Source organism: Spermophilus citellus, assembly GCF_964194105.1.
Source record: "Spermophilus citellus genome assembly, chromosome: 17".
NCBI classification, from domain to species: domain Eukaryota; kingdom Metazoa; phylum Chordata; class Mammalia; order Rodentia; family Sciuridae; genus Spermophilus; species Spermophilus citellus.
The window spans coordinates 25,849,895-25,871,829 of record NC_138199.1 but is presented as its reverse complement, the minus strand read 5'-3'; the positions used below and the strand labels follow the sequence as shown (position 1 = coordinate 25,871,829).

General features: G+C 49.5%; 1 protein-coding gene across 9 annotated transcripts; it reads right to left on the bottom strand.

Annotated features, from left to right (window-relative positions):
- Positions 1–479: 479 nt before the first annotated feature.
- On the bottom strand, positions 480–16,142 carry P2RX5 (purinergic receptor P2X 5). Of its 9 annotated transcripts, XM_081272920.1 has the most exons (14): positions 15,710–16,142; positions 12,682–12,832; positions 11,980–12,051; positions 11,655–11,730; positions 11,470–11,566; positions 11,112–11,192; positions 10,673–10,805; positions 10,009–10,142; positions 9,409–9,502; positions 9,224–9,289; positions 7,083–7,165; positions 6,875–6,935; positions 6,553–6,595; positions 6,277–6,390 (listed from the first exon to the last, which is right to left on the bottom strand). In XM_081272920.1, exons 1-13 carry the CDS (start codon positions 15,844–15,846, stop codon positions 6,584–6,586), a joined length of 1,197 nt encoding a protein of 398 aa, XP_081129046.1. In that variant the 5' UTR covers positions 15,847–16,142; the 3' UTR covers positions 6,277–6,390; positions 6,553–6,583. The 9 variants fall into 9 exon arrangements, with proteins under 9 accessions (XP_081129041.1, XP_081129044.1, XP_081129043.1 ...); XM_081272915.1 differs by lacking the exons at positions 6,553–6,595; positions 6,875–6,935 and adding an exon at positions 480–4,709 and having other exon boundaries at positions 6,109–6,390; XM_081272918.1 differs by lacking the exons at positions 6,553–6,595; positions 6,875–6,935; positions 12,682–12,832 and adding exons at positions 480–4,709; positions 12,833–12,997 and having other exon boundaries at positions 6,109–6,390; positions 15,710–15,837.
- Positions 16,143–21,935: the final 5,793 nt, after the last annotated feature.

Here is a 21,935-nt window from a genome sequence, read left to right as displayed (position 1 = left end):
GAGGGTTCATTCCTGATGTAAAGTAAGGAGGAAGCAGAGGGGTCCTGCTGTTGGAGGAAAAGAGAAGGGATGAGGAATCTGTGGGCTGGTTTACTTAACCATTTCCCTACTGTTGGACAGTAAGTTTGTTGGAAGTGTTCACTATTAAAAGAAATATTGCAATGAATTTCTTCACATTTAAGTGATTTGGGGGGAATTTAAGCTCCTAGGACAGAAGATAACTTGATTCCAAATGCTTTCCAGAGTTTTATCAAATTAATAAAAAGTACCAGTTTTATCAGTGCCTTCCTAGTCTTTTAATGTTTATTCTTTTAAAGAATTGCCAAACTTTCGTTTGAGTTTCTTTGCAAGATAACAAGGAGCATAATGTATTGCTTACTAACTTGTTTCTTGTATCTGCCTCTTAATCTCGCCTTCTCCTTACATTTTCCCCTAAAACATGGGTAATCATGAAGATATGAAGGGAAAAAGAATCAGGACATGTTTAAAATTGATACTTTTTATTGTTTGAGAACCAAATAAAAGTGTCAAAAATACATATATTGGGCAGGTCCCGGAAGGTGCTTACCACCTTGCCCCCTTTAACTCTGTCCAGCCTAAAGGGAAACAGCTGGCAGTACAGTATAGTCTTTCGGAGAGAAAGCGTTCTTGGATGCAGTGAAGAGTTTCCCTGAGGAAACTCACATCGCTTGGGAGGTAGTGGATTGGAAATGGGTGGAGCCCTTTTCCATAGACTCAAGATGTCATTCCAAGTAGGGTGATTTTAAGAACTCTACAGGGCATAGTAGTCAATCACTGAGGTGCTCAGAGATACCTAGAAAAAGTAACATACTCCCTTTACAACTGATTCCCCCACTGAGAACAGAAGAACTGATGAGGGTGGGTGGGGGTAAAAAGGCAGCCATGACTGTTCAGTGTTAATGACCCCCAGCATCAAGAATGGAGGAACTTCGATCTTTCCTGGCTGATTCCCATGATGTCACTATTAATAGCACCCAGTGTGTAACTAGTATGGCGCTCCCAAAGGCATGGGATAATAATTGTTAGGAAAATAGTTGATGAGCAAGTTTAAGCTAGGACCTAGAATATCAGAATAGGAAGGAGCTCTCTTGGACCAGGGATATAGCTCAGTGGTAGAGTGTGTGCTTAGCAGGCACAGGGGCACTGGGTTCCAACGCCAAAAAAAGAAGAAAGAAGGTCTTAGAGCTTGAACTCATTTTTCCAATGAGGCAACCAGTGCCTAGAGAGAAAGGGATTTTTCTCAAAAGTTTGGAAGGAGCTCAACTTCCTGCTTCACTTCTCTCCATTTAAAAGCACATTTCTGTAAGATTAATGAGCCGCCAACTCTTACACCAAGATTATGCAGAATGTGGTAAGCCAGAGTCTGCAAAAAGCAAGGCAATTCTGGCAGGAATGTACAGTGATGTCCAGAAGCTGTAATGGGCTCCCTGGTCTTTCTGAGTATGGGCCCCCTGACGTGTAGCCATTGAGGCCGCCTGGACAGCTTTGCTGGCCTCTAAGAAACAATTAGGTTGAATTAGTCCTTTTAAGGCAATAAAGTGTAATGGGGCAATCCTTAGAGGTAAAGAAAGCCAACTTGGGCTGGGGATGTAGCTCAGTGGTAGAAGACTCACCTAGAGTTCAAATAGGTCCTGGGTTTGGTCCCCAGTACCACCAAAGAAAAAAATCTGCCGGGCATGATGGCGGCTGGTCTGTAATCCCAGCAGTTTGGAAGGCTGAGGCAGGAAGATCAACAGTTCAAAACCAGCCTCAGGAACTTAGCAAGGCCCTAAGCAACCTTGTTTCTAAATAAAATACCAAAAAAAGGGCTGGGGATGTGGCTCAGTGGTTAAGTGCTCCTGGGTTCAATCCTCGGTGCCTCCCACCCCCCAAAAAATTAAGGCCAACAACAGGAAAGCCTCACAAAACCCTGTGCAGCTACACTGCCTTCACACATATCCTCAGTTGGCTTCTTCCTACGTATGTGATTCCTTTACCTGGACCGCTTCCTTCCTCACCCAGTCAGCTGCTCCTAACCTTTCAGGTCTCAAATAATATGTCAAAATTCCTTGGAGAAACTTTCTGACTACTACTGGTTAAAAACCCTCCAAGCACTCTGAGTCTGTGACTATAGGTGTGACCCCTTGGTTAAGGTCCAGCTCCCACCAGCCAGGAAGGACACGATGGCAGGGATCCTATACGTTGAACACAACTGTATCTCCATCATTTACTCCAACACCTTACACATAATAAGGACCCTGTAAATATTTACTGACTGAATGACTGTAGGCAGGCATTTATACTCCAATATAAAATAGTATCATTGTCCTCAGGTTATTTGACTGTGACGCACCATTTCAAAATCAGGTTAAAAGGAACCAGATCTATCGCTAAGCAGCCACAAGTCCTGCCCCTCTTACCTCCTCCCAACCATAAAAGTAACATGCTAGATTATAAAACCCAAGGGTTTGCTTTAGTGAGGAAGTAAAACACTTAAATAGATCACCTAAATTTTCCACTTTCTATTCAGAGTGCAGGTTCAGTCATTGACAGGTCCCCAGACAACCCAAGGTGAGGGAGCTGCTTGCTTTATAAGGAGTCCTGTTCTGGGCACCATGCTCCACCGCCCCAGTGGCAGACTCACCAGTAACCTCCTGCTGGATGCCTTGAGACTACTTGTCCCCAAAGGCTCCTGTGGAAGGAGGCTTGCTGCCCCCTTGTGTACAAAGACCATATTCCCTTCCAAAGAGGATGTTCCCTGGTATGCTTCCTGGATGCTATCGGGTTCACCCAGCCATTCCTCCGATGCCATGGGATAGGGAAAAGAGCTAGCCAGCCCCCAAGCCAAATATTTAAGCACATTTCATGTCCATCTCTGACACAGGAGCATCTGCCTTACAGGAAAAGATCATTTCCTGAGTTAGTGCATAAGTAACCATGTGAACATGGATTCTTAGCAGAATAAGCAAGTCTTCTGGAATTGGTAATTGCCTCCAGAGAATGTGTGAAAAGAACCGACTTTTTACTACTCCTTTTTGTTTGGGGGGGGGTGTATACTGGGGATTGAACCCAGGAGTGCTCTACTACTGAGTCACATTCCCAGCCCTTTAGACTTTTTTATTTTGAGACATGGTCTTGCTGAGCTTACCTAAAAGCCCTTGCAGTTGGCTTCTCCCCTTAAGGGCCAGCTGCCTCCCAACTGGTCCAGTCCTTTCCTTTAAATTATATCCCATAGAGTAAGACCAAGTGTCCCCCTGGATGTTATCCAAAGGCTTTCTCCTTTGGATAAAAGGAGAAAGCCTTTGGATAACATCAATCTCTACAGGGACTTGTGAGTAGAGGCCTCCCTGCCTTCCCAGGCTGATCTCAAACTTCCGATCCTCTTGCCTCAGTCTCCCGAATCACTAGAATTATAGGCATGTTTGAATCATAGAAATATTACCTAGTCAAGATATTTTAATTCAAACAAATTGAGCATAATGCTGCTTTCAGGCTGGAGGTGTGAGTGGGAGAGGTATCCCGGTCTCAGGAGGTGTGTCTAGAAACTAGCTCCTTCCAGCCAAGCTGGCCTTCTCTCCCCTCACAATCAGGGTTTCTCAAGCAATAATAATATGCTTGCAAATCACCTAAGGGGAAATATGGGTTCTGAATTGGTAGGACAAGGGAGGGGGCTGAGACTCTGCATTTCTAACAGGCCCCCTAGTGATGCTGGTCCACGGACCCCACTTTGGGGGTGGGGAAGTGAGGGCCTCCCTAACAACTTGACACCTGCTAAAAGAGAATCCTTTACCTGGTTAGCACTTAAGGAGGGGAAGCTAGCAGGGACATCCTGCCCCACACAACAGCAAGAGCCAAATCACACAGGCAAAAGCATCTCACATCTGGGCAGGTCACTACTCTTGGGGAGGTGTGAGTGGGAGACATGGTCTTGCTGAGCTTACCTAAAAGAATGGAGTAGAGTCCTCCCTGCCTTCTCTTTCCCATTTTACCTTAAAGCCCTTGCAATTGGCTTCTCCCCTTATGAGCCAGCTGCCTTCCAACTGGTCCAGTCCTTTCCTATTGCCTCTTTGGCCACCTTTAAATTTTATCCCATAGGTAAGACCAAGTGTCCCCCTGGATGTTATCTAAAGGCTTTCTCTGAGCAATTGTCATTCTCTACAGGGATTTGTGAAATTATCAGCTAGAGGCGGGAAGGCAGCCAGAGTAGCTGGGCAGTCATTATATGTGTGTCTACCCCATTTCTGAAGGCCAGGTCAGTATCTCATTTAAGCATCTCTTATATAGGGCCAAGCACACAGCATGCATCAATAAGTATTTACTGCATGCATGGATGGATGAATATGAATGTCCAGTCAGGTTCTCAGGAAAAATTAAAATAATCTAGTATCACTCAGGCTCCTGGCCTGCCCTGTTCCCTGGGCGCCTGCCCCAGGGCCTCCTCTTCTGGATCTGAGCCAGTCAGGCTACCAAGACTCCCCTCCATACAACATAAGGCTTGTAGCAGGATCTCAGTCAGGGGAGATGGCTGTTCCTGGAAGCCCCTGTCCCTTGCAGACACATGCACATCTCTTCCCAGTTCAGAGCTGTGGGTGGTTCTGGCCCCAACATCCTCAAGACTGCTCTAGGCCACCAGCTCTAGCTACGTCTCCACTGTCCGCAGGTTCTGCAGCTGCTCAGCATTCACCTCTACATTCTTCAGAAGGCCAGACCTGTGGGCAAGAGGTTGGGAGAGGGGCATACAGAAGGCAGAGAGGACTGTCAGGAACTCTGTGGATGGGTCACCTCCCTAAAGGCAGCGACATGCAGCAGCCTCCACCTTCCACTGACAGCGCTGCAGGCAGTCAGAGCATGTGGAGAAAGGAGAAATCTGTCCAGGTTCCTGGCTGCACCCCAAACACATGGGGATGCTCAAGCTGAGTCCTCAGGAGCTGCCAAGCACTGAGAAGCAGCAACTGTGGTGGCAGCCGGAGCGTAGGCCCATGAGCATGGAGCCTCCCACAGCAACAGGCAGGCTGGGCCAAGACAAGAGAGTCGGCCACTCTCTCCCCTTGCAGGGTAAGGCATTTAGGCAGGTGCCCAGGAAGTGATGGTCAGCTCAGGGAGCACGTAAAGGGCTGCTGGGCTCAGACCTGCCCCACCTAGGTCCTTAGACTCTATGCCACTGACCCCACTGCTGCAGACCCTAGCCTCCACCTTTCTCTCCTCACTCTGCTCCATCCCAGACTATTTCTCTGGCTCTTTTCCAGACAAGCCCAAGCTCCCATTTGTAAGCTGCCAAATCCTGATCTGCAAGGAAAGAAAGCTGGGGATTGGAGGAAAGGCCATCCCAAGTCTGGGAACATCCCAGCCTGACCAAGTAGGAGAGGGCTCTGGGTCCAACCCCTACTGAGAGGAAAAAAGAAAAAGAAAATAAGGCCCAAGACACCACAGGGCATAATCAGAGCAGGCCTAAACTCAGGTCACCTGACTCAGACTAGAGCTCCCGCCCCACAATCTGCAGAAGAAAAAGCAGGCTGACCAAGACTTCCAGGCAGTGCCCAGGGGAAGGGCAGCTCCAGGGGAGTGATCTGATGGGAGATGGGGGGATGAGGGTCTTTATAGACAAGGTAACCCACTAGAGAACTAGATCTTAGAGATACAAGATCCCAGAGCTGCCGAGATTCAAATTCCAGCTCTGCCACTTATTAGTTGTGGAACTTGAAGAAATTATTTAACTTTTTTGTGCCCCAGTTTCCTCATTAGCAAAGTAAGGCATATCCGTGTCCACCTCATTAAGATGCTTAAATAAATTAACATATACAAATGGCCCAGGGCAGCACAGGGAAGGGAAAGGCGCTGGGTGAATAGGGGTACTCTTGCTGCTTTAATGCTGGGACAGCAGAGCAAGATGTTTGGTTTGCACGTGGATCCAGGGGGATTGGGGTACTAACGGAGGCTCATGGGGGCCTACAGAACCACCAGCAACCCCTCTCTCCCAAGTCCAGCTCGGAGGGACCTTGCGAGTCCTGGACATCCTGCTGGGTGTCCAGGCCAACCTGGAGCGGGTGTCCTAGCGGCCCCCCTCTGCAAGACTCGATCTTCAGCCGGCTCTGCCCAGCAGCGCCTCACCTGGCTAGCTCGGGGAACTGCGAGCACACACTGCCATTCCCCTTCCAGTGGCTACGGTTGGGCAGCGCCTGGGGCTGCTCCTCCAGCAGCTCCTCCTCCGGCTGCCCAGGCTGCGCCACCTCGGCCTCGGTCTCCAGCGCACTGCCCTCTCGACCCTGCCCTGTACGCGCCTCCCCAGACATAGGCGGAGCGGGCCGAGAAAGGCAGCTGCCCTCGTTCCTCCAGCAGCACGGTCTGCGGCCAGGTCGGGCTCCTCGCTGCTGGGCTGGGTTCAAGCTGCGGCTGGAGTTCAATCGAGGCAAACCACACCACTCAGGCAGACCCTGCGCTCGCCGTCCTGGATGTGCAGGGCTGAGGGAGCTCCGAAGTGCCCGTCCCAGTTCCTCATTCTGATCCCAGCCTCTCCAGAAAGCCTTTCCCAAGACAAGGGCTATCCCTTTTTACCTGCAGCCTCCACCCCCATCATGATTCCCCCTCACACTGGCTTCTGCAAACACACGCACACACCTACACACACACAAACACACGCACACACAAGCCAGTGGTCTAAGAGAACTGGAAAGAAGCCCCTGCAGATTTCCTTACCACCCAGATTCCCTTGACCCCAGCCCACTAGAACCTTCAAGCCCCCCAAATCCCAAAATACTAGTGCTAGAAGGCACTCTATGTAAACCAACTCTCATCTTACAGATGGAAAAATCAACCGAGACCCAAGGACACCTGAGATTTGTCCAAAATCATAGGAAGAGGCTGTAAACCTGCTCACCCTGCCAGCAGCCTGGGAAGGCCTCTTCTTTCCCTGGGCTGCTCTGAAGCAGAATCCAGTTCTATGGAGCAGGTATATTTGAAAGACCCCACATTCCCCATGCCTTTTGGCCCCTGCCTCCACACCCCAAACCCAGTACCCAACCAGGCAAAGGTTCTAAGTCAGTGGGGCCCATGGGGCCCACTGGCAGAAAGGAAGCCTAACTGACCTCACTTCCTCGTACTTCTTGTCACGGTAGAACTCCCTCTTCTTGATGATGTAGATGAGCACCAGGTCACAGAAAAAAGCCCCCTGCAAAACAGTTGCAGGCCCTAACTCAGAACTCTTAACTTGATTCTGCAACAATCTGTAAGGGGTCCTCATGTCCCCCTTTAACACACAAGGAAACTGTCTAGGGCCGCAGAGCTGGTCCATGGAAGACACAAAGTTAGACTGGAGCTCTGCCACCAGATCCCACAGACTAGGAACCCCCCCATACTACCCTGACCCATTCTGTCAACATACATTTGCTGAGCACCCATCACAAGCTGGGACCACACAGAGGTGCAGGGAGAATGTGGACCAGAGGGACCTTCCAGGGACTCTCCCTCTGCTAGGAGACAAGCAAATAAATTATGACACAGTGATGTGTCTTCTAATGAATGGGGAGAGGCACAGGAGTAGACAGAAGACAGGGCTTCACTTAGGCTAGATGGGGTGGATGACTGGGCTAAGCCTTGGGGCTAAATAGGAGTTCATACAAAGCCTGGGAAGGGCATTCCAGAGGGAGGAGAAAGCTTGTCATGCCTGGGAAATGCCATATGGCCTGTGGGGGAAGGGTGATGCACTTCTGCACAGGTGGATGGGAACCAGCCTGTCTGAGAATGTTCTTGAGGCATTCATCCTAATCCTTGAGGTAGAGGGGAGACTGTCAGAATTGCAACATTTTAGAAAGTCAGCGTAAGATTGATTGGAGAAGGTTTATATCTAACGAAGACATGACAGCAGTGTTCAGGGTAAGAGAGGCTGCCTGACCTAACCCATCTGAACCCAACTGACCCCTAAACACAACTTCAGACCCCAGCAAGTTGTGTGTAATGTCCATCTGCACCACTAAAGAGTGATGCAACCCACAGCCCAGGATTGGGCGTGAGGTTCCTGAGCACCAAGACCAGTATGGCTTGATGGATAGTTGAGCCTGGTCCTCTGACTCTGGACACTGCATATCTGTCTTTCCCAGATGCCAAAAATGTCATTTATCAGTTCCTTAATCCTCCTTCCTCCTTCAACCTCTACCACCACCTTTTCTCTGCATCATTATCTTCATTTCTCAAGTAGGTCTCCCAGATGTCCGTATTTTATCCAAAATGTAAAAAGATTGCATATATGTACACATATCTGGAACTCTCTAGCAACAGTGTTTCCAGTTAGAAGGAATCCACTTGGAGCCCTCTGGTATCAATCACCTCTCAGGTGCATGGCCTTTTTGAGTTCTGAGTTCTGTTACAAGGCACAATTTTCCTGATCTTAAGAAAAAGTCAACCCAAGATCCTGACTGAATCTGCCAATGAGGCTGTTTGGGATTGTCATGCAGAGGAATGAGGGAAGAGGCAGCTGGAAACCTTGGAAAGGAACTTGCTGGCATGGGCAGCCACCCACCAACTCCTATGTCCTTAACAACCCTTCCAGAAGTACAAAGGGCATTACAGGCACTCAGAGGCAACTTGCCCAGCCCTCCAGTCACAACATCCTCTCCTATGAGCCTCTCTGGGCTGACTTAAGAACCACCTAGAGGAAGGATTACAGGGCCATCTCCCCAGCCTTCATCTCCTTGGCCCACTGATTCTCAGCCAGGAGACATTTCTGAACATCACAACTTCAGAGAAGGTGCCGTTGACATCTGGTGAGTAGAGACCAGGGATGCTCCCAAACATCCTACAATGCATAAGATAGCTCCCAAAATGTCAATAGTGCGGAGGTTGAGAAACCCCGTTCATAGGGTAATCCTGCCCCCTTTAAGCAGAAGTGGAGATGGAGACTAGAAGTTCGGGGGCTGACCCAGGATTCCAGAGACCCCAGCCCACACCATGGCTAGGGGATGACCTAATTCCACCCCCAGCCCACCTCACAGCTCCAGAGCTACAGGCAGATGCCTCTTTGGCTCTAAAGAGAAATTCCAGCTGTCACTGCCATCTGGGGGCAGCTGGCATGGTGTGAAATCCCAAAGAGCCCTCTTTACCCATGTAGGTTCTGATCTCACCAAGTCTCCTGCTTTCTGGGGCATTGGGGCACACTCCTCCTGAGCAGTCAGTTACCTCCCTCTCCCTGCTCAGAGAATAGAAAGTGGGGAGGGAGGAGGAAGGTACTCACAGCACCCATGAGTGCCACCCCAGAGCCCAGGTTGATGATTGTGGGGATGATGCTGAACTTTCCTGCCTGAAAGACAAGAGACAAGACAGGTAAGTAAGGCTGGATGGAGGTCAGATCCCAAGGGGATCTCCAACCTCCCACACCCCACCCTACCCAACCACAGAATGGGAGGACCACCCACACACCTTGCCATTAACTATCACATCAAAGCGGATCCCATAGGCTTTTATCAGGGTTCGGAACTCCGCCCCGGCCGAGTCTCGGTAATATCTGGCAAACCTAGGGGAGACAAAGCCCAGGGGAAGCCCCAGCCTGCCTGTGCCTTCCCTCTTTAGCAGTACAGCATGGACCATGGTTGCTCTGGGTATTTATCAGCACTCCCAGGAGACTGACTCTCAGCAGACCTAGAAGAGGGCTGCAGACCCTCTCACTGAGCCAAGTATAAAAGATGCTTCCAAGCCTTTGAAATCTAAGCCAGGCATTACCCCAAGGGCCAAGGCTTTCCCACTACACTCTAAGTTAACCCCTGGGCCAACAAAACATGGATGAACTTGATCCAGCAAAGAAGTTGAGCCTTATCAGTATTATGGCAAGAAAAGACACCCTTCTCACCAGACAGATACGCTCACAGGACGCTCCCCACCACTCTGCTGGGATCCTCTCCTTGGCCATCTCTCCCTGCATCTATTATTCTGATACCCATCCTAGGGGTAGCACAGTGCTGGCACCCAGGGTCGGATGTGAAATGTGGTCAGGGTCACAAGGTGGCACAAGGTGACAGTTACCTGAAGTTGTACCCGGAGGAGACAGACTTTACATGGTTGTTGTCCAGGCGGCTAAAATAATAGCGAGGGTTGCACTCGGAGGCAGCTTTGTCAAGATCACAGTCCCATTCAATATTAATTGCTATCACACCACCCTTGAGACAAGAGACAAGGCTCAATACCCAGAGCCTTCTGGAGAGGGACAGAAGTCACATACAGAGAGCTGGACAAAACAGATAAAGGGCTCAGGCTAGAGGTCAGCCCTGGGGACAGCCCTCCAGGGAGGTTCTATCCCCACCTCTGGAACAGAATGGCTGAAAATGTCACATTGCTCTAGCTACAGTATGGACTCTCTTCACTCTTCAGGAGAGAAAGGAGCTAACCACCCAGAGAGAGCAGTTTTTGTAGACAGGCACTTTACACAGCCAGGATGTGCCCAAGGGACTCTTTCTGACTCCCTTTCGCCCGAAGCCCCAGGGGCTGAGAACTATGCCACAGGGGCAAGTCTGCCCCTCAATGAGCACCAGACTCCGGGCCCAAGCCGGGCACAGCTAATTCTGAAAACAGTGAGCTCATGGAGGCAGGTGACTTTGCAGGGTCATTCCCAACCTATAGGTCCCCCTCTACACCTGCTTCATGTGGTCCCGGGCCCCTAGAGAAGGCTCCCTGATCATGTACCACCCACCTTCATGGCTATGTCCTGGAAGTCACTCCCTGCCCAGTGGATCACAGACCCCAGTCGGAAGATGGGGCAGTAAAGGTTCTTGGGGCTAAAGCGACAGGATTTCAGGAAATTTGTGTCCTCTTGCACATTGGCCCTGGGTGGAAGTAGTGAAATAAGGATGAGCGAGACTCACTGTTCCTGGGCCTGACCCCTGAGTCAGTGGGCTCTTGCCTGAACTGACCACTCCCCAGCTCCTACCCCACTCCAGTCAAGAACAGAGCCCATACCCACAACAGGCATACGGGAGCCCCAACATCACCCTGAAGTTCATTCACATGCAGACACTGTGTGCACAAAGGCCCATGCACAGCCACGGGGAGGGCCAACCAAGGCCCTCAGGGGGCTTGAGTTAAGGCCCCATCCCATGAACACCCCCTGCCCATGGCCAAGCCCCACATACTTGGAGAAGTTGAATTTGGGGAAACGAATGAAGTTCTTTATGTAAATGGTGAAGTCTTCAGCTTCCTTCAGGAGTGGTTCCCTGAAAACAGTCCAGGACCGACTGAGCAGAAGGCCCTGCCATGGCCCCTCCACGCCTCCCCAGGCCTGTGGCAGGGCTGAGACCTGTTCCCTGGGTCCCCTGGAGACTTTGCCAAAGATAGTTAATTTGCTCAGTTGGGATGGTCCTCAGGCTTCTCTGGGATGTCCTGACATCTCCCTCAGAACGAGAATCTCAGAGGGGACGTGTCTCCATCCAAGCTGGACCCACAGCATGGGACCCGGCAACTCCTCAAGGGACAGAGGCTGGAGCCACTCACATTGGCATGGACTGTGTCTCCACTGGGCACCAGGCGAAGATCTCACAGGTGCCCCTGGTTGAGTTCCCCACACGCAGACAGCGGCCAGTTTTCACTCCTGCAGGGTGGGACAGGGACGATGCCAGGACCCTCCCAGCTCCAGGTCCCCCTCACCCCCACCTCCCCTGACCATGCCAAGCCCTCACCATTTCCAGCTATAACAGTCTCCCCAGCGTGGCAGTCATGGTCCTGAGAACACAAACCATCAGGGACACCTTCATACTGCCAAAAGAGAAAGGCACTGCATAAGGATGGCCTCATTGGGGCCACCAGGGGTTAGAAGAGGTCTTCTTCCCTGGCCTGGGCTCACACACCCTCTGAGAATCTGTTTCTCCCCCAAACTATGCAGACACTGTTCACCAGTGCATACAGCCCACAAGGATCCTCAGAGCACACAGAAGCCCCTGCTTCAGGAGAGGGGTCCACCCCATCACAATCCCACCCCTCCCCACTCCCCATACCAAATCGAACCTCAGCACAGGTGCCCTGCCGTTGGTTGGTAGTCACAATCAGGTTGGTGATCACAACGAAGACATTGTCTCCCTGGGGATCCAGAGAGGCATTGAGGAACCTTCTCCTACCATCTTAGGAGGACCCTCCTTCCCAGGGCTTCCTGGCAATGTGAGGCCTCTGCATGGGTGTTGGAGGAAATAGGGCCACAAAACTGGTGGATTTGATCCATCATCTCACTGACCTTACAGTTCCTGAGAAGATGTTCTTTTAGAGGTCCTTCCCAGGCCCACAAATCCCAAGTGCCCTGCCCAGGAATCCCTATTCTAAACTCAGCCACTGGGGTCCAAGCCCAGACGTCAGAGGAGCAGAGGCAGTAATGGGGTTACCCTGGCCCTAGGGCACGACAATTGTGAATAGGCTGAGGAGCTGTTCCCAGGGCAGTAGCATGTAAAACAGGGGTTCTCTGTGCTGGGCCACCTGACTCACAATGACCTGAAGGTTTTCTGGGCCCCCTTTGGTCTCACTGGGAAGAGAGCAGTCACACAAGGCACAGAAAACGAAGGCAGGGGATTAGCAGGGGAAAAGGATCTGGACAGGGTCTCTAGCTGGGTGAAGGAGACAATGGATGGAGTTCCTGGGGCAAACCAGCAGCTTCCCATGTGAGGCACCCGAACCAGGGCTTGCCTGCCTGGGGCCCCAGTGATAAGCAGGGCTTCAGACCTGGGGTGGAATGACATAATCAGCAACATCCCAGAGCCGCTCCCCAAGCTCAGAGGTGTTGGTATAGGCCACGCCCTTGACTTTGGTGACAACAGCACTCTGCAGGGAGGTGTCAACATCTTGGTAACTCTTCTTCACCACAAACACCCACCTGTGGGAAGGGGAACAGCAGGAGGGTGTCAGCCACATCACTGCCTTCAGGGATGTTTGCCCAAGTCCAGGCTGGAGTGGGCATCACAGCAACTCCTAGGGCTCCACCTGTTCCAACAGCTCCTGGGTAGGGCTCACAGCTCCCATGGTTGCCTAAAACTCAGTCCTGCAAGCAGCAGAGGTGACAAGCAACCCCAGAGGAAGGAATTCTAAAGAGGCAAAAACCACTGCTCTCAGGTGCTGAGGCCCCAGAGCAGGGCAAGCCTGGGCCGAAACCTGCTCAGCCTCATACAGGCTGTGACTCCAGGCAAGGCCATTCGCTCTGGGAGCACTGGTTTCCCAAGGTAACACAGGGATAATAATGCCTCCCGTCAGGGATAACAGAGAAGGTTAAATGAGAGTGCATAACCTGAAACTAATCTAGGAAATAGGAGCACAAAATCCTGTATTCTTTGAACCAGAAACATAAGCAGAAAAAAAAATAGATAAGTAAGGCTTCATCAAAATTGAAAACTTTTGCTGGGCACAGTGGCACATGCCTATAATCCCAGTAACCTGGGAGACTGAGGCAGAAGGATCACAAGTTCAAAGCCAGTCTTAGCAACCTAGAGAGACCCTAAGCAACTTAGTCCCTGTCTCAAAATAAAAAATAAAATGGGCTGGGAATGTGGCTCAGTGGTTAAGCACCCTTAAATTCAATCCCTGGTACCAAATCTAAAAAATTAAAAACTTTTGCACTTCAAAGGACATTATCAAGAAAGTGAAAAGACAACCCACAGAATGGGAGAAGATGTTTGTAAGTCATATACCTGGTAAAGGACTAGTATTTAGAATATATAAATAACTCTTACAATTCAGCAATTAAAAAGACAACCCAATTTAAAATTGGGTTTAAAAACATTTTGAACATAAAAATGTTTAAAAACATTTGATTAGACATCACCCTCAAAAAAGATAAATCAGGAAAACATAAATAAAAACCACAATACGAGATTCCACTTCACACTAAAAATAATAATTTTAAAAAACTAAAAAAAAAAAAAAAAACGTGTAGGCGAGAATGTAGAGAAATGAGAACCTTCAATACGTTACTGGTGGGAATGTAAAATGATGTAGCCACTGTAGGAAGTTCCTCAAGAGGTTAAAAAGGGAGTTACAATGACCGTGGAACTTCACTCCTAAGTATATACCCAAGAGAACCCAAAACACATAGTCTATACAAAAAACTGTGCAAGAATATTATTAGCAGCATTATTCTTATCAGCCAACGAGTGGAAACAATCCAAATATCATTAACTGGTGAATGGATAAGCTAAATGTGGCTCATCCATATAAACACAAATGAGATAGAACATATAAATTGCTGAGCACAGTGTCTGGCACAGAAGAAGAACCCAATGAATAGAATTCATCACTTGTTGCTGTTGCTGGTAGAGACAGTTCAGGTTGACCCCTCTTGGTAAAGTTGGGGCAATTGAGGTTGAGGGAGCAGGAAGCTGTTACCACTTACATGCAGTAAGCGGTGGGTCCCAGGGTCCCAGTGAAGGTTCTCAACGTGGCAATGTACATGCATTCATCTCACCTCTGGGACAGAGCTAGGGTGCCCTGGATTCTAGGCTGCCATGACTCCAAGGAATTCTGAGAGGGCTATGACCTCCCTGAGCCAACCAATCATTTTAGTAAGGACACCCTTGGCCTGGCCTGGACAGAAACATGAAGCAAATACTCAAAACACATTTTCATTCATTCACTCATTCATTTCACACCTGTTCCCTAGTGAGGTGATGCCAGGCCCTACTACCCTCATGGCATCCCCAGACTGGCAGGGAGTCAGAAATAGATACTGAACAACTGTTCCCCTAAATTGGCTGATAATTATACCATGAGAATGCCAGGGAGGAAAGGAGAGGGAGTAATTCAAGAACCCAGGTCTGGAGAATGAGTGAGTACTAACTAAGGAGGAAAAGCATGCCTGGCTAAGGAACAGCATGTTCAACAGCCCTGAGGTGGGAGGCATCCAGGTGCCTTGGGGATGAAGTTCAGGAAAAGCTGAGTGCTTGACCTCTAGGACTGAGTAGGGCAAGGCCAGGGCTGTAGCCCCCAGGAGGAAATGGGGGAAACTGCACAGCATTTACTGAATGAGTTCGAGAAGGCACATCCCAGTTATCCATGACTGCTCTCTCTCTCCACCTGTTCCCTCCTGTCAGTCAGGGATGAAGACTCTGAACAGTGCCTGATGAGCAACCCTGAAGAACTGACCCCTGAGCTTGTGGCCCCAGCTCCTGCTGAGTGGGAAGGGGGTGGGAGAAGGGGACAGATGAACTTGGGGATAGAGATCTCTGGGCAGGACCCCCAGCTGGATACCAGAGAGGCTAGGTGAGGTGAGCTGACAGGAAGGGAGTTCCCGGACATGCCAGGCTGATGAGTTGCCCCAGACCAGAGTAAAACACTGACGCTCAGTGATTAAAAATAACTTGCCTGATGCTTGGGCCAGCTGTCAGGCCAGGGCCCAGAGAGGCCTCTGGGAAGAAAGCCACAGCCCAGCCCCCTGCATCCCTGCCCCCTTCCCGTGGCCCTAAGACTGGGGGCTGCAGCACTAGGGAAAGGAGCTGTCTGTGGACAGTCTCATAAACCCAGGGACCCAGAAGCCCCAGCCCACGTCTCCTCACTTCCAGAGCAGGCAGGGGAGTAGAGGGCTACCTTTTACCCACAAGAGCCCAAGGTCGGCCTCTCTGCAGGCAGGGAGCACGGGGAAAGCCACGTGCACACGTGCAAATTCCAGGACCCTGGAGAAGACCCTGGCTACTGTTCTCCATCCTCCCAGCTGAGTCCTGTCCCCGCCCCTCCCCCAGCTTCCCGAAAGCGTCTAGGAACTCACACGACCAGGTATAGCAGGATGGAGAGCTGCAGCAGTCTGTAGAGCAATCCCACCTTCTTGTTCTTGGCGATCACATACTTTTCGGTCTTGTAGTCGAACAGCGACAGGCAGAGCCCCTTCCAGCCCGCCTGCCCCATGCCGCCGGCTCACCGGGGCTTCCGGAGCGCCCAGCCCCACGTGTGCCGCATGGGAGCCGCCGCCGCCCGCTGCTGGTAGGCCGGCGGTGCGCTCTGCGTCCGCGCTGCCGCAGCCCGAGGACGCGCAGCTCTAACCCGCATGGGCAAGCGTGTGCTTGGGCTGCAGGGCGTAGAGCGCGAGGCGCGTTGTTGGGTACCTGCCGAGTTCGGAAAGCCCGGGCGTTGAGCTGGGCTGCGGCCAGCCTAGAACCTCCAAATGCGACCTTGCAACCACCTGACACCACCGGCCGTCCTCCCCAGCCACTGGTCTGGGAGGGCCCTCAAGAGTTCACAGTACCGCCCTGTGATGCTGGCGGCTGGGCAGGAGTGAGAAGAGATGAAAATAGGAACGCGGTTTTTTTTTGTTTGTTTGTTTGTTTGTTTTTTGGAAATGGGGATTGAACCCAGGGGTGCTCTATCACTGAGTTAGACCTCCAGCTCTTTCTTAAATTTTATTTTTTAATATTTATTTTTTCATTGTAGTTGGACACAATGCCTTTACCTTTTATTTATTTACTCCTCTGGCCCATCTGCCCCTCACCTTTTGGGTCTCCCACCTACATTCTGTCACTGCAAGATAACAGAACAAAGGACAGGAACATCGACAGAAATGCGGGAAAGCTGAAAGATAGACCTTAGCTATAAAAGAGGGAAGATCTCCCCCTTCCACGGATTCCACCTCTTGGGTCCCCTTCTTCCTCCGGAAGAAGTCTTTTCTGCTGTCCTTTAATAATTTAATAATAATTAAATAATTTAATAATAATTTGCCTTGGCGTGCTTCTCTGGTGTTATACTTCAGCACTGAGGAAGCAAGAACTCCTTATCACTAGCCTCTTCCCCTAAATTAGAAGCTCCCTTCCTGGAACTGGAAGGTCTGGGAGTAGGAAGGAACCCTAAAGCTCACAGGGTGTGATCCTCCCAAAAAGGTGTGATCCTCTCAAAAGACCCGGGGAGAAGTTCTCCAATTTTAGCACACATGGAATCCTTTAGAGAAGAAAAAGGCAAATTCCTGGGTCCTGCCCTTAAATTTTTTCATTCACTAAGTCTAGGATGAGAGCTGCAGATCTGTGTCTTGCTCCCAGTTGTTATTTGGTAAGCATGGATCTTTAATTCCTTTCATCAATTTCAATACAAATGCCATTTCTTCAAAAATGTTTATTTTTATGATCATACACCAAATACACCAAAAGTAGTCCTTGCCCTCACCCCCAAACCCCTCCCCCTTGTACTGGGAAATTGAACCCAGGAATGCTTTACCATTGCCTTATATCCCCAGTCCTTTTTACTTTTTGAGATAGCCTAAATTGCGCAGGCTGGCCTCAAAGGCCTCAAACTTGCAATCCTCTTTCCTCAGTCTCCCAAGTAGCCTGGATTATAGGTGTCGGCCACCACACTTGGCCCCAATCACTTTCTACCCCATTACCCCATCTTTTAAAAAAAATATTTATTTTTTTAGTTGGACACAATATCTTTATTTATTTTTATGTGGTGCTAAGGATCGAACCCAGGACCTCGCATGTGCTAGGCGAGCGCTCTACCGCTGAGCCACAACCCCAGCCCCCCCCCCCGCCTATTACCCTATCTTATTCCCATAAAACACTTGTCATTATCAGAGATGATCTCATTAACTTATTGACTGTGCCCCCCCGCCTCCCCAGATGAGAAGCTCCAGTAGAGAAGTGACCTTACCTTTGGACATCTGTGTATCCCATGCTCACTCCTGTGCCTGCCACATTATCATTCTGTACATATTTGTTGAATGAGTGAACAAACTCAGCCTTTTTTTTTTTTAATAGAGAGGGCTTTTGGAACTGCCACCCTGTCCCAGTCATGACAGGGAAAGCTGCCAGCCTCTCCCTCAGCCCTCCCCCACGTGGCTCTCCAACCCTGGGGGGGCGGGGGGAAGCAGCTTCCATGCAGTCACATCACTCCTATGAACCTGAGGACACTGCTGCAGGATAAGGCAAAGAGGAAGATAGACCTTCCAAGCTGGCAGGAGTCCCCTGAGTTGCATCTGGCCTAGAGAAGCACTCCAGAGGCTGGTACTGGGGATTGAACCCAGAAGCACTTTACCACTGAGCCGCATCCTCAGCTCTTTTTATTTTTTTATTTTGAAACAGGATCTGGATAAGTTGCCGAGGCTGGCCTCAAACTTTCAATCCTCCTGAGTCACTGGGATTACAGGCATTCACCACCACTCCAGGCTCTTTGGAAGCACTCCATCGGCTGGAAAGCACCCCACAGGACCACTCTTGTACAAGTGGCACAGAGAATGGCACTTCATTGAGTCTCTCCACTCCCCAAAGGGAGCTGCAGGTTTTGTGACCAGAGCTGGTTTGTTCTGTGGAGGGATCTCCAGAGACCAGAGGGGTAACTGAGGCTCTGAGGGCACTGAGCCCCAGTCCAAGAACCTCTTCTGTTCTTGGTTGCTCAAATCTTTACTGAGCTCATACTGTGTGCTGCTGGAGAGGCTGGAATGCCAGATACTAACCTCTTAGCCTGTCACAGCTGTCACTCTGGCTTTGGAGAAAGGGCTGTGCTCTTACTTGTCCTCCAGGTAGGTGGACCTCCCTGAACTCCCACGCTAACCTGCAACTTCTCACAAAGCTTTAGAGATTGCATGAATGGCATCCAAGGAGAACGAGCTGCCTCCTTGTGGGGTCCCTGACAACACAGCTGGTTAGACTATGTCCAAGATTCCCTGGTGAGTCACAACATTGATTTGCTAGGTTACAACTAAAATTTTTAAAAATTAGAGCATGTTTAAGAAGTGAGGATAGGCATTGTTTAGTAAAGTTTTTGTTTCAAGACTGCCTGTCTGTGACATTATGACATGGAATATATTTCTGTGGGTGTGAAAAATGTGTACAAGCTATACCCAGAGTATCTGCATTTTATTTTCACGTGGCTGGAGCTAACTCACCATCCCCACAAGCTCAGGCTTAACACCCAATATACCTAAAAAGAGAGTAGAAGAGGGGTTATTTTTGCTTTATTTATTTATTTATTTATTTATTTTTTTTGAGACAAGATCTTGCTGTTACCCAAACTGCCCTTGAACTCCTGGGCTCCAGCAATCCCCCTGTCTCAGTCTCCAGAGCACCTGGGGAAACAAGCCCGTGACACCCCTTTGCTTTTTACATTTGCATCATTAAAACTCTGAGTTAAGGACATTTTCAAAATCAAGATGAATTCTCCCTGTGAGAGAAAATTGGCTGCTACTTTTGAGTGCATTTTCTTTGACTCTGCCTAGCCCCATGTCAAGTCTTAGAGCCTCATAGTGCCCGATGGACATGACCTTCACCACTATTACCACAGTGAACACTTCTTAGTGCTCACTGCTTGCAGAGCTCTGCTCTAAATGCCTTACATGGTGGGACCTATTTAATTCTCATGACCACTTCTGTGGTTGGTACTGTCATTACCCTGACCTATCCTAAGAGGTCAGATGTGCCCACAATCCACACCCTTAGTGAGCATCTGTGCCAGAACTGGATCCAGGAAATCTGGCTCCATAGTCCAAGCAATCGCCTCCACTGTTACCATGAGCATGATGCTTTATAGCTTCCACATCGCCTCTCTTCACTCGCTCTGTGAGAGAGCCAGAGGTCACGGCAAAGCCACTTTACACTTGCTGAAACAAGGTCCAGGGGTCTCCTGGCCAGTCACTGGGGCTTTCAGCATGTCCTCTAGGAACTATGGCTTCTTCTGGAGGACACAGAGTGTGTAGTGCATACATCCACCCTATCGCTGTGAGGGAGGCCTCTGCTGGGGCCAGGATCCTGCACACCCCATCTTCCTACCCTGTCACATAGTGCTCCTTGGAAGGAAATGACTCAATTCTTTGAGAAGAGAAGGTCAGTCAAGAAAATGGGCACCTTCTGCAGTGGCTCCCACTAACACGAGGGCCAGGAGCACCATCCTGGTATGCCAGGAACTAAATTCAAGCCTATAAACTTCACTAGGGACAGGAGACAGGGGTGCATTGTCAGTCATCAAAGTAATCAGAGCCCTGTCCCTGCCTCACCACCCCTTCACGTCACCTCCCTCCCCAGAACACACACCCTGCCTTACTAGGATGAGTGCTGTCATCTGAAGTAAAGGAAGGGATTAGCAGTGAGCAAACCATTCTCATCTTGTTCATGCACCTTTGACTAGTGGGGTGATTTAAGGTATATGTGATGCAAAATAATTACAAAATGGATTTCTAAAGGGCCTTTCTATATCATCTCACTTGCTCCTAAGACTTGCTGACATTTTTAGTTTATTGTTCTGTGTGGTTTGGACCTATTCCTGGGACCATCTTGCTCTGCTCAACCTCTAGTAAAAACCACAGTGGTGCCAAGGCCTTGTCCCACCCCAAGGTCTTGGATGGATGTTCAGATGTTACTTCTGCCTATACTCTATTTTCCACCTCAAAGGACAGGGAAGGCCTGGAGGTAGATTTGAATCTGTCTTAGTGCACAAAAGTCATTACAAGATGAACGGGCCTTCCTTCAGAGCCTCGTGTACCCTGGTAGCCCAGAGACAAGCATGGGACAGCCACAGCATGGAAAGGTTTCACCAATGGCCTCACAAAGCAACCTGTCCTTTAATTTACCTTTTGCTCCTGCTATAACAAACACATTCCATTAATAGGCATTTCTGATCCACATAAAAACTAGCAGATACATTATTAATGTTGCTTAAATATAGTCAATAGGAAAAAGGAAGCTCCAATCTGTGGGAAGTATTCCCGCATCCATCAGCAGCTCTAGGGAACCATCTTAATTGATGGGTTGGTACTTATTACTTTGCTCCCAATGGGGAAAAACTTTACAAAAGTATCAAACTGAAACAGTAAAGCAGGGGCTGCAATTCAAAGCCAGCCTCAGCAACTTAGCAAGGCCCTAAGCAACTGAGCAGACTCAGTCCCTTCACAGAAAACAGGTGTCTGTGGCTTCCCATTTAGTTCCTTGTACATAATTCTTATGTAGATTTTTTTTTCCCCCAGGGGGAGGACAGTACTCAGGATTGAATCCAGGTAGGGGTCTACCTCTGAACTACATGCTTAAACCTTTTTAATTTTTTATATTGAGACAAGCTATCGCTAAATTGCTGAGGCTGGCCTCAAACTTGCAAGCTTCTTGCCTCAGCCTCCCAAGTAGCTGGGATTACAGGCATGTGCCACCATGAGGCATGTAGATTCTTACACAATACACTGTCCTCACCTCCCATTCCAACCTCATATTCCCCAACCCAGCTTCAGCGGAATAGGTTTACATGCTTTATCACATCCTTCATTTTCTAACCTCCACAACTCTCACTTCAGTCCTTTGCAGGCAGCTTCAAGGTTCAGCTTGCAGGCATCTGTCTCCTAAATTCCCATTGGTCTGGATCATTGCTTTTTCTCTCACTGTCACATTTGGGTACACATCTGTAGAACAGAGCTATGAGGGCAGGAAAAGGCTTCCCCAGTCTGAATCAGAGAACTTTAATGAAGCAGATTGTTGCCAAGGCTTATAAAATAAAGAATGAATTAATTAAATTCCTTTAGCCCATATACTTAAAGTGTCTTCGGTAGAGTGACTAAGCCTGAGAAGGGGTCTCTCAACTGTCAAAAGGGTCTATAACACAAAAAGCCAGAAACCTCTGCCGGGAGGCACTAGCCAACCTTAAGCAGCCAGCCAATTCACCTCGTGAGTTCTCTGTCCAGGAGATACTGGTCCGAAAGCCCCAATGTCCTAATTCCAGTTACTGGCAGCCTTTTGCTAGGTGTTAAGAAATATAAAACATTTGCACAACCAAAGTGGGCCATTTTTTCCTACCCTGGTACTCCAACCTTAATCTCAGACCACACGGCTCTAAAGAGAGGAAAGACAGCACCCAGAGACCCAAGCCAAGGGCCTGAGATCATCTGCCAGTGCTCTGGGTAGGGCTAGTCCAACCCATTCCCAGGCCCTGGAAAGAAGAAACCACCCCTCAGTCCCCCTAACCAATGTGCCCCCAGGACTGCAACTGGATACTAGGTCCCAGAAGCTAAAGAACCAATTAAAAAGCTATTTAGAAAA